At 35.0% G+C, this 12,999-nt stretch overlaps 1 protein-coding gene across 2 annotated transcripts in view; it reads left to right on the top strand.

The window, feature by feature from the left end:
- Window positions 1-12,999, top strand: part of LOC764247 (polypeptide N-acetylgalactosaminyltransferase 13) — a 96,308-nt gene that overhangs the window by 64,902 nt on the left and 18,407 nt on the right. For both annotated transcript variants that reach the window (XM_030990552.1, XM_030990553.1), the window contains exon 7: window positions 8,307-8,424. In XM_030990552.1, coding sequence (XP_030846412.1) covers window positions 8,307-8,424 — 118 coding nt within the window. The remainder of the gene's footprint in view (window positions 1-8,306; window positions 8,425-12,999) is intronic.

The following is a 12,999-nucleotide window of genomic DNA, read 5'->3' as shown; positions in this document are numbered from 1 at the left end:
GATATGCATAGCTTTTTAAATCCGATTCTTAACGGCTTGTAGCTCCTAATTGTGATAGCTTTCTGAAGCATTAAAGGTACATTATAGTGTCAGTCATCATTTCAGATAAGTGAAAGGGATTCTTCACTTCTTCTTAAGATAGTGTGAAAATATTGTCTGCTGAGAGCCTGGAGGGTGAATTGTCCTGGAAAGTTACCCCCCTACATAAAATTAAAATATATATTTACTGTAGGCCTGTATATAAGTTGTGTTTTGAAAAAATTACAAAAAATTATGTTTTACAATGCAATTGTGATTTTAATTAATCACAATTGCATTGAAATTGATATCAAAATGTGGATAACTAAATTTGGTTTCATATGACACCAAACTCATGGTGGTTCAAGGTTTCCTTAAAACATTTACAAAATACAATTTTTTTATCAAAAGGGCCCTATTTTGGATGCTTCCTCCGATTTAGGGGGTGACCTCTACAAAAAAAATTAAAGCACCTCTGAAATGTTATGTATTATGATAGGCCTAACATTTCTGCTTAATAGTTTGTGAAGTAGTATCAAATAAACCTCTTTTTTCTGACTTTGGACTTCTGCATAGTATTTCTTAAATCATTTTGATTTTATACCTTGAAACTCAAAGGAATTAAGGGAACAATTTTTGAATGTCGCTAAAAAACGCATGAATATTTAGAACTTTTGAAACCTTATGAAATATGGGATTTGTTTCTAAATGATAAGTGAATATAAAGATAGTCATCCTTTTGGGGGTGAAAACCGCTCTCAGTTTGTGGGTGATTTTGCGCTCATTCCCTTCATCAGAGATGTAAAAAGAAGCTTGGTTATTTCCCTAGCTCTTCCCAAATTCTAAATCATTCTGCCTTTAAAAATGCAAGTTATGAAATCCCTTCCACATGAAAATCCTGCAATCTGGTATGTGTGGACTTTTTTAAGCCCTGAAAGCTAAAAATAACACCTTCTTAATGGCAAGACTCTAACTCTAAGCCCTATGTTGAATGATTATTTCATGAATATATTTAAAGTCAATGAAATGCTGCCACATTTCCAACTTGATGCCATGCCATAATTGTTACTAGTAGCAATATGAATTCCAAAACATTCCTTCGGTGTGTGTAGTGAGAAGACTTGAAACATCTCGTGACTGAAAAGTTTTGATTGTAGTATAAGCAGTCATAGGGGAATATTAAAAGGAACAGATTAAGGCATAGTGAATAGTTTTTGCCTCCAGTGTGATTTCAAAAAGGATATTTCCTCTGAATGAATGAATGAATGAAGCTGCTTTGTGTAAATATTCTCTAAAATACTCATGTTGGTCCCTCGTTAAAAGCCATCAGCCTCGAGGTATAGTTTGTTATTTCATGAATGGATATTTTTTGATAAGTAAGATTTGCATTGTTGCACCACCACCAAAATGAAAACAAACTGAGTTTCGGCAATGCAATTCTTTTTGAAGAAAGAAAACTTTGAAAATAGAAATTTGATAGCCTAGATTTGTTTTTTAATACCAGGCTCTGTACTTGCATCTTAAAAAGTGATATTTCACACAATACAATCTTACACATTGTGTGTTATGGGGAGGAAAGGAATTCTTTGTGGGGGGTTCATTTTGGGGTATTTTGGGGGTATTTTGCTAGCAAGAAAATTATTAGGATGTTTTTGCATACTTGGGTTTTGTAATTTTTATCTATTGTTTCTTTTAAGGCTTCATAAATCCTTTTAAATTTTTGAAGGTTCACTTGCATGTAATCACCACAGATTTGAAAGCCTGACGACATAGAATAAAAATCAAGAAAATTAATTTTTTGCTAAATTAAAAAAAAAACAATACATACATGCCAACTGTTCAGATTAAAGAGGAACATTCCTCTTTTTGGGAGAAGATAATTATCATTTTAATGCAGGTGTTCCTCTTCCTGTACAAATTTGTCTGTAGTATTGAATAGGAGAGTTGCTTTTAGTTACTTAACTACTTTCTTGATCACTCTTTGTATGTAAGAACATTTGAGATTTATAGTCAAGTAGAACAATGGGTAGTCCCTAAGATCGATATAAATTGAATTTCTAAAAATTTTCTTTTTTACTCACTTTAAAAAAAAACTCACTATCACCCCTGCTACTTCAAAAAATCATACCTTTCTTATTTTTGATAGGATTTTCCTTAAACTGTTACTAATTTGTTTCTCTCATTTTTCTACTTTTATTAAAACCAACTTTATATCAGGGTGGACTTCCTCTTTGATACAAAGATCAGATATACAAAATCATAGCTGTGGTATGTGATGTACAGTGTATGGGACAAAATAGATTGGATTTGTCCCCATCTCCCGAAACCTTGCGGGCACCTTTCAACCGAAATGTCCAATATTTCTCCTCTTTCTCCTTGGATTCAAGGCATGCATCCTCTATTGATCTCTAGCATGGCTGAGTGGAACTTGGTAAATATCTGATAATGGTTCCAAGTCGGTAGAGATAGAAGGGTTTCATGAAGCGTGGGATTCATGCCCATGACCGTCTATTAGCCTGTTCACACCAGCAGAAGCTTGTGGAGCTGCAATGGTTTGTGGGTCATTCACATTACTCTCAATCTCAGAGATAAGTTTTAAAATCTCGGTTTGGCAATAATAACAATATTATATTTATAAAACACATTTTTATTAGATACAAAGTGCATAAACAAGGAATACTTACAAACAAGCCAAGAGAGATAACATAACTTACATTAATTTCAAACAGAGAGGAATATTACAACAAATTTGAAATGATCAGTATTACCATCTTTAGACTAGACATACAATTTAATTATTTTATATAATGGTACATGTAGTTTAGCTGTGCTATTTTTGTCTAGCTGTTCAATGAATTTTAGTAGGCTGAATGGGGGTATATCAGTGCTAATACAACCTGCAATATGCATGGCTTGAAGGGGTAATTACTCCTGGAAAGTGGTATCCTCTAGAGATACCAGTAGGAAAAATTAATTTTGCTCTAATTTGATGCAAAAAGTGTTTAGGGTACTTTACAACTGTACATGTACAAGTGCTCAAGTAGTCATATTGATTAACAGAAAATATGCCTCTTGCTTTCCTATTCATTGGATTCAGCAATTTCTTTCAAATTGAAAACAAATTAACAAACAAGCAAAAAACAGACAAGCTAAAACAAAACAAAATAAAAACTTTTTATTATGTCTATACAGGATGAAGAAGAAAAAAAAAACATTTCACTTCTAATCATTTTATACAAAGAGCTGACACAACTAATAGTGGTTTCAAATACCTGGAAATAAGTTTCACTTCACAAAGACAAAGTATAACAGTCCATGTATATAGTGAAATTATATTTGGATCTTGTACGAGGTCCCTCTTAACTTTTTGTTTTTAGCAATGCCAAATAAAAGAAGGAAAAAACAAAAAACAAACTTTTTATTGTGCTAATTTGTTAGTTAGCACACTATCTATATCATCTGTTCATTGCTGTATTCCAACACCTGCTGTTAATGGTTGTAATTCTAGAGTGTTTTCGCAGTGTGCATCTGTGAAAATATGGATTTGCCCATTGATTGCAAGTAAAATGAGTTACCCATAATTGGTAAATCAATTTTGCAGACACGTGGAACAAATGGAAACCTGTGAAAAGCCTGCAATATCCCATGGAAATTTGGCAGCTGTATTTAGCTTCGCAATGCATAGTGAAGTCGAAATAGGCTTGTCATTTCAAATACGTACTGTATGTGCACTGGAATTTCAGAACAAGTGTTGAAGAATTTGATGGAGCAATTGAATGATACTCGATCTTCACTGTTACACATAACGTTGAACTATTTTTTTATTTTTTTTATTTTGTACTTCTCTCTATGAAATGATGTTTGTGATATGGTTTATTCTTTATAGATAAAGTGTACCTCTTCTCCGAGCTTTATTGATCAACCATTTCATGGACAAATGGTAAACAAACATTATTCCAACTTTTTGGGCAACAGTTTACCACTCTCAATCCTACACTCCACATTTGCTCTGTACTGAAATAATCCAAAATTTCACTCATTGGCCTTAAGAATATTTCCATTTATATAAATCTATGATATTCATTAAAAGGTGAGCAAATAAGAGTTTATGAAATTTTCTGTACAGAGGAAATGGGACGGGATCTCGCAAGACATGTCACAGTGTTGCTAACCTGTGTTTGATTGATCGCAACTTAAAAATTCATGAATTTCTCATGTACATTTGCGCAAACTTTCGCTGTCCTGTTCCTCTCATTTTTCAGCTTCGTTCAAAACCAACCTAATTTCAGAATGGACTTCACCTTTAAAAACTCACAGATACTTGATTGATTTCTGAACCCTGAGAGCCACCTTTGTTTTTATGTGTAGTTGAGTCCTGGTTTCTATACATTGTTCATTTGTTATTATCTGAACTTTGATAATAAAATGTCTGTCTTACTCTTTTGTTAGCCATTAAGCTATTACAAGGAACTATAAACTACTTTGATTGTCTGCATCAAAGAAGATAGTAATTGAAACTCGTAATAGTAATTTCATTGTGAAAGTCTTGTGCTTCATAAAAAGTATTGTGGTTCTTGCTTATTATTTGTTTAAATATGATTTAAAGAGAATAAATATGTATTCTTTCCTACATAAAAAGGCAGATATTTCAGATTCATCTAAGTTCTAGCCACTATTCAAGTTGACACTGAAGTTCTTCATGGAGGTGATCCAACATTTGCTCCTGCGATGATTGCTTCAGGCTTTATTTCATCAAAATTATATGGCTGCGGTTAGGACTATGAAAAGGGTTGCAATTGGTTTTTAGGTTAGGTTTAGATTTAAGGTTATGGTTAAGATAAGGATTATGGTTGCAATTGGTTTTTAGGTTAGGTTTAGAGTAAGGGTTAGGATTATGGTTGCAATCGGTTTTTAGGTTAGGTTAAGAGTAAGGGTTAGGATTATGGTTGCAATCGGTTTTGGGGTTAGGTTTAGGGTTAAGATTAGGATTAGGGTTGTAATTGTTTTTAGGTTAGGTTAAGAATAAGGGTTAGGGTTAGGGTTAGGTTTGCTGTTGGATCCGGGATTGACGATTAGATTCGGCTAATGTAGGACATTGACACAGATCAATTGTCACACAGCATGTGTCATTAAACCATCATGAAAGGTGCTTCAAAATAATAATAATAATAATAATAATTCTAGAAAATAATTTGTCATCAAGAAAATGTGTCCATGAAAGATATCTAGATCTATAATGTGAGACCATCAAAGCAAGATATTTTTAATGTGAGGTATGGAAGGCTTGGAAGCATATTTTCTTCCTCCCCTGGCCCTCGATATGTGAAGGAAATTCAATAATAAGATACGTGAAGGGTATTTGTTCAGGTTTGTTGGTTGGCCGTGACCATTTTACTCCTATATTTCTCGTATTTTTTGTGAGCTCTTTCTATCTGTCTCTGTACCTGTCCCTCTGTCTGTCTGTCTGTATGTTTCTCTCTGTATCTTTGTATCTCCCCTCTCTTTTGTTTTTCTTTTTCTCTAACTCTCATCTCTCCTCTATTTCTTTCTCTCTCTCTCTCTCTCTCTCCTTTTCTCTCTCTCCTTTTCTCTCTCTCCTTTTCTCTCCTCTCTCTCTCCTCTCTCTCTCTCTCCACTCTCCCTTTCTCTCTTCATTCCTTTCTTTCTTTCTCTTTCTTTCTTTCTCTCTCTTTCTCTTTCTCTTTCTTTCTTTCTCTTTCTTTCTTTCTCTTTCTCTCTCTACAACCATTGAATGGCTGATATCAGTGATGTTGAGACTGAGAGTATGAGTAGCAGAAAAGAAAAGACAGTTACCAAGGGAGAAAGAAAGTTATCCTACATTTACAAATATCAGATTGTCTCCGGCCCTCATTCTAATAATATTTTGTTACTTCTTTTCAAATAGCTTTCTATATATATGCTCTCCCTATATTAGTTTGTTTCAGCTCTTCTAAAAGCTGTCTATGTAGTTAAAAGACTCTGTTGTGTTTTCTACATTTATCCACTACAAATTAACCTCAGAGACTTCTAATTCACTCCCCCAAATTTGACTTGACATAACCTTGTTAATTTGGAGAGTGTATTCAACTGGTTCATTAGTTAGTCTTTTTCATTACAATCAAGCTAATACAATTTGTAATTCTGTTCATTAAATCGTAACCTAGTTAGATCTCTTCATTCATCACAGCTCACAATCTAATAAGCATTGCATTCTAACTCAGTACATATAGCTCAAAAGCTACGTTTTCACTGTACTTGTATTCTGGAAAACTTGTCTGTCAGAGAAGCTGTCTTCTGAAAAATCTGTCTTCTGGAGAAAAAAAATGTACTTACATACTAGCCAGAAAGTCTTCTGCTCATTAAGGGTTGGTAAATTTTACCAGTGGGCCAGTTCCATGTGCCTTTCATGCTGCAAAATGAAACATTGAATATTTGCGATTGGTGAAAGCCATAAATGTTTGGTTTATTAACTTATCCCAGGGCACTGCACATTTGTTTTCAATTTTCTAGCCCAATTAAGGCCGTCTGTCCGTCTCATATCAACAAAATTGAATTGTGATATTATAAACTAGTTCCATCTGACTGAATTCTAGAACAACATGTAGATCAATCTAGTTCATCCATTGAATTTGTTCAGTCATTGATTCATCTCATTTGTCATGGTTCTAATATATATCGTAGGCTTTTGATCGCTCCTGTGCAGCACATTTGTCCAGTTTCCAGCTAGTACAATATCAGCAGTATCGACTTGTGTCTTTATGAACTAGATCCATATATTATTCCCTGATATCGAAGGGAATTCATTATTTTATCGACTTCATTTGTTTGATCTTTCAGTCATTCATGTTGTTTGTCTTGCACCTGAAGTTTACCTTCTTCTTTCCGTCTTTCATATATTCTCAATATCATCCATTGTGGCAGCAAATTTTTCAAATTTCTCAGCTTAAATATTGGCAATATTGACTTGTGTTTTATGAAGTAGTTCTACCTATGTATTATTATTATTTCCTTGTCCTAAGAAATGGGGTTACATTTTTTTTTTTTTTTTTTTTTTTTTTTTTGGGGGGGGGGGGGTTATTTATTCGATCAATCATTGATTCATGTTTTCTGTCTTGCTCGTGATCATTTATCTTCTTTCTCTTCTCTCTGTCTCTCGATGGCAGCACATTTTTGCAGTTTTCAGCCATTACACATTGGCTGTATCGATTCATGCTATTATGAACTAGATCTGTCTCCCTGTATAAACTCCTGGATACCATAAAGAATTCATTACTTTAGCCAATATCTACTTGTACTTCTGTACATTTGATTCAACTGTTCAACTGCTCATTCGCTCTTTTATTCATGTGGGTGTCTTGCTCTTAAACATTTATCTTTACCTTTTTTTCTCTCTCTCATGCTTCTCAGATCACTTTTTGTGACAGCGACTGTTTTTTCAAATTTCCTATTTATTACATCTGCAATATTGAGGGTTTTTTCTATGACCTTGTTTCACCTATTAATACATGGAAGGATTTGTTATATATATCTGTAAACGATATCCATTCAATCATTCATGCCGTCATGGCTCTGTACATATCCAGATCCTTTTGTCATTTATCCTTCAGAGTGCCCACGATGGCACAACATTTTTCCAATATTCTATCCATTAGAGTATTGAGTCGGGTTTCTATGAACTAGTCCAATCTATGAACTCACAGCTAATGAAAAGGATTTATTATTCATATGTAGCAGGTCTGTCGTTCATTCCCTCATTCAATTATTCATGTTGTCATGGCTCTGTACATCAAATGTACAACTCGTCCCCCTTCCTTTTCCTTTTCTTTCCCCTCCCTCTATTTATATCCTCTTCTCTCCTTTACCTCCTCCACCATGTGCACCTTTCGTTCCTATCTCTCTCTCTCTCTCTCCCTCTCTCTCTATCTCTCCCCTCCCTCTCTGTCTCTCTCCCCCTCTCCCCTCTCTCTCTCTTATTACTATTTTTGCTCCTCAATCTAGTCTCGTTACGACATTTTTCTATCTTCTCAATCTTTAAATGTTGACTTCTTTCTTAACTTTTCCCTATTACTATGTAATTTATACTTGTGCTTTTTTGTTAATGTCATGATCTCGTGTGAATTTATGTACATTATGTGACGTAATCACCTAAGCGTTTATCAATTATTTTGTAACTACTTTGTATTTTGTTTTATATGCTGCCAGTGGAGACCAATTTTCTATGTTTTGAATATGGACCAATAAATTATCTATCTATCTATCAATCCCTTCTTTTATTTTCTATCCCTTAGATCGCCCACAATGGCAGGAGGCTTGTTCTCCATCGACAAAACCTATTTTGAGGAGATTGGAACATACGATGCAGGAATGGATGTCTGGGGTGGCGAAAACCTTGAAATTTCATTTAGGGTAAGCTTGACGCCAAATTAAATGTGAACATTTACAATAACCATTAATACATGGATAGGATGAATTACATTTTGCCTATATATGCGAGCCAAAGATTCATCAATGTCTTATGCCCTTTCAAGTTGACTAGTGTCAAATTTGGAGGAGTAGTTTCAATCAGCAAATTTATTTTGGCGGTTACACAAGCAATGTTAATTGATGCAATTTGATACCTATATAATGATTTATTAGAAACTTGTGATGTGATTTAACCTTTTTTCATTGGAACTCATTTTCCTTTTGATATTTTTTTTAATTGCATGCTTGAATATGAAGAACTGAGACTTTTTTGTAATATCTGCCTTTTCATAAACTTGAAATTAACTTATTGTGGGCAGCAAGGCAAGTATTAAAAAAAGAAAAGAAACATCAACGACCATAAACACACACACTAAGGCTGCGACGGGTAGTCGAATGCTCGAGTACCCGCACGGTTGACAACTACTCGGGTACGATTTCTTGTACCCGAATATTAGGCCGCAAAAAATTAAAAAAAAAAAAATTTCCAGGCCCACGCTTACCCGTGCCAGGGAGAGCGGCGTCCGCTGGCATGGTACCGTCGGTAAAAATGTTTCCCAACTCAAGCACTGTCAAACTCACCTTTCAGAAACTGGGACCAAATGTCCAGATTTCTGTTTGGACTTGGGAGGAAAATGGATTATTCTGCCATTTTTGGTTTTTAAAACAGCATTGTTTACTGTTATTATTCTTATTAAATCGGTGCCTTCAACTGCAAATCAAAGTAAAGTTGCATGCGTTTTCAGCGAGGGACCTGAGAAACTCCAAGTGGTATGGTAGTGGCAAAAAAAGAAAAAAATGGAAAAAAATCCAAAAATTAAAATTTTTTAAAAAAAATCAAAAAAATTAAAAAAAATTAAAAAAAATTAAAAAAAATTATAAAAAACATGGCGTCCAAATATTCGAGTATTCGCCTGTGAGCCTGGGAGTGTACTCGGGTACCTCATTACACTGTTTTGCACAGCCCTAACACACACACACCCAGGGAAACCCCAACCACAACACATGCTCATTGTGATCTTTTACATCCCCATCCTAACAGAAATTGGTTCCTGTTTAAAACGCACTAGTAGTAATATTCAAATCATAATCGTAATCTTTCTAATTAGTAAATCTTATAGATTACACATAGCAGCAAGCAAATAGATCAATGAGAATTGATATACAGAGTCAGATCCTGAAATTAATGAATTACAATTTAAAAAATTGAAATTTTAATTAATTAGAAATCAATTTAATTTAAAAAAAGTATATCACTGATTTGTCTTGGTATGAATAGCACTGAATAGCACTGATAAGAAACCTGATGTATTACATATAGCAGTGAGACAATATTAAAATCAATGTAAATTAATGCAAGTGGGCATCAGAAAATGATTACAGTAAACAAAAAAAATGGGATGCAGATCATATATAAAAGAAAAATCAGTTAAAAATGAATACTAATTTGTGTCTTACTGAACGATCCTAATAAGAATAAGGATTGATTACACTAGCGGCCAGCCAATAAATCAATGCAATTAATTTCAGGAGTACCTATCAGACTCTGGGATAAATTGAATTAAAAAAATGAGATGCTGATCAGTCAATCAGATAAGTTTTTAAAGGAAAACATCATTGATAGCTCCTTGTTTGTATGACCCTAATAAAAACACCCTGATCGATTACACATAGATAGAAGCAGGCCAATAAATCAATGTAAATTGATATGATGAGAAGGTATGAGATCCCGGGATTAATTGATTAGGTCCCGCTCCTTCCAAATTGCGTTATCTTCGTAGGTAGCGTTGGGTTACTGTTCTCATTATCGTTGGCCAATTAGAGAAGTAGATCACAGACGGGGTTCAAGGAGGAGACGATGAGCATCTAGGGAAGGAAATGGAGCAACCTTACAGTCAAATCTGCTTTAGTGACCACCTGTCTACAAAGACCACATATTTTGTTTTCTCTTGAAAAAGGTTTCTCACTGAAACGTGTCCTAAAGGAACTTGTCTATAAAGATCACTTTCTGTGTTTCCCTTGGGAGGTCACTATAGACAGGTTTGACTGTATGTGGAACAGCAAAACTTGCTTTAGCGGCCACCTGTATAGAAAGACCATATCTTCTGTTTGGAGCCAAAAGGGCGGTAACTCATATACTTTACCACAGAGTTAATGCTCTTTTAGCTCTGGACAGACACTGTGTGTTTAAAAATCTGCTTTTAATGTTTCTCTTTTTCTAGATAGTACATTCCAGTATGAAAGCAACCTGTACATAAAGACCACCTGCTGGTGAAGACCACATTTCTTGGATCCCCTGAGCATTCTTTATATACATATTAAATCCTTGGATAAAATCAAATTGCATGCAGGGCCCTCAGGGAGAGCAGTGTTAACTGATATTGTGATAAGGCTATAACAAACTGTGGGCAAATATTTTTGAAAGGTAATGTGAAGAAAGGAATTTTTCCAAAAACAGGGAAGATGTTCAATATGGTGACAAGTAATTGCATTATTTTATATACTATGTGAGATTACAAAATATAGATTCAGTAATAGGACATTACATAGATATACACCATACAATATGAAACTTATTTTTTCAACTTCTTTTTACACTTGGAAGTACTGGCAACTGGTAATCGAAACTCATTTTTGTGCCATTCCTACTGAAGTTGATAGCAGAGTCTTTATTTTATATTAGGGCGGAAAGCAGTTTGGCTCTGGACACAAAAAGAGAAGAAAACACCAATGCTCATGATTAAATGAAAAGGATGGCATATTGGATTGCCTTCATGATGGGAGAAAAGTGCCCTCCATAGCGCAGACAGCAAACAAGAAATGCAACCGAATCTTGTTTGAGGATGCTGTTGAACGTGACAGTCTTCTAAAGCTCGCGAACAGCCCACGACCGAGGCGAGCAGTCGAGTCGAAGCGCGGATATTGTGTATCAAGAGCAGCGGTTGCACTCGCACGGCACGGAGGCTCCAGGGAAAGTAATAGGGCATCCTGGAGGGAAAAAATGGGTTTGTTTGCGATCAAGTGTCAAATAGTGTTTGCGCAGAACGTATGAACTTTCCTGCCTTGAGCCTTGTTCAAGCTTGATACAGGAAACCACGTTTAGAAATGCCACAGCAAGAAATCAAATGACATCTTGTGTAGTGAGCTTCATATTTCTGTATCTAATGTAACGTATGTGCCCTATGGGGGCGTTTGTTTCTCACAGCTCCCTTTTCACATCCTCTGTGACCCTCACCTACACATCAAATGGTTTTCATTTTGTTACAGGATTTGTTTTTTTGTAGGGAGTTTAAGGGGTGGTGTAGTTTACTGTGTGATGTTAGAACAAGGCCTGAGAGAGTGAAAAGTAATTTTGAAAGTGATGAAATTGGCAATGCTTCTGTTACTTCTCATGTGATACGGTGACGCAAGTGTTGACTAGATACACATGTACAGAAGTATATAAACAAATTAAAAAATATAAGCCAGGGCAGGTCATCTGTAGACAGAAAGAGAAAATGGAGAAAAGTGATGCCGATCAAGAGTAAGAAATCAGAGGTGAACAACAAACACATTTGTAAATGCAAAATTGTTATAAAGTCTTTTGAAAAGTCAATCAGATTTATTTGTAATAATTACGTAGAGAAAGAGAGAGGGGGAGGGGTCGTGTACATGTGTGTGGGAGAGGTAGCCCTGAAAATCCATTTATTCCTTACTGCCGCATTTGTGTAATCATGTGATCTTGGTGAATGAGAGAGGGAGAGAGACAGACAGCCACAGACAGACAGAAAGAAAGAAAGATTCTCAGTAAATCTTTCCATACAATACATCCCTGAAGAACAATAAGGTGTAACAGATCTGACACAAGAGAAGCAAACATTTGTTGTAGAGAAAAACAACCCCAAGTAGGTCAAGACTATGTTGCCATGGATACAAAGCCTTAAGATGCTGAAGCTTCGGCAAAGAGCATGGTGATATTCCCTTGTCAGAGGGAGTAATAGAGAGCACAAGGGAAGCGAGGAGAAGTTTAAATAAACCAAACGCAAGGATTAATGACTGTGGTTCCGAAAGCTACTTTTTCTGATTATTTGAAAATGTAACACTATACTGGATTTTTACCTGGTGCTTTCATGGAAAGTCACTCAGAGATAAAAGTTTGTTCAAACATTTCTTCAAGATGTTAGCTTTGAAAAACGCTCAGAGAGGTTTACAATTTCAAGTCTTTTTCAACCTTAAAAACAATTGCCATCCTTTATCTTTTGATACTGTAGTCGTTGTTATTGGCTGCTTCATTTACTCTCAAAACGTTTTGTTGTGATTAACAGTTTGTATGATTGACATACGGGGTGTGGGTGGGGATAAGGGGAGGGCACGACTTTAATAAATAGCTAATATATTATTGGTACAAATAGATGAGTTATATAAAATTTCCACTGTAGTATTTGTAACTATTGCAATTTTAATTTTAAATGTCGGAATGATTTTCATTAAATTTCAATTTAAAAGATATTAATACAGAAATCAGCTTACCATGCATTT

This window comes from Strongylocentrotus purpuratus, unplaced genomic scaffold, assembly GCF_000002235.5.
Source record: "Strongylocentrotus purpuratus isolate Spur 01 unplaced genomic scaffold, Spur_5.0 spur5_scaffold_19, whole genome shotgun sequence".
Classification (NCBI taxonomy): Eukaryota; Metazoa; Echinodermata; class Echinoidea; order Camarodonta; family Strongylocentrotidae; genus Strongylocentrotus; species Strongylocentrotus purpuratus.
Note: the sequence above shows the minus strand (reverse complement) of the source record. Positions and strands in the feature narration are given on the sequence as shown.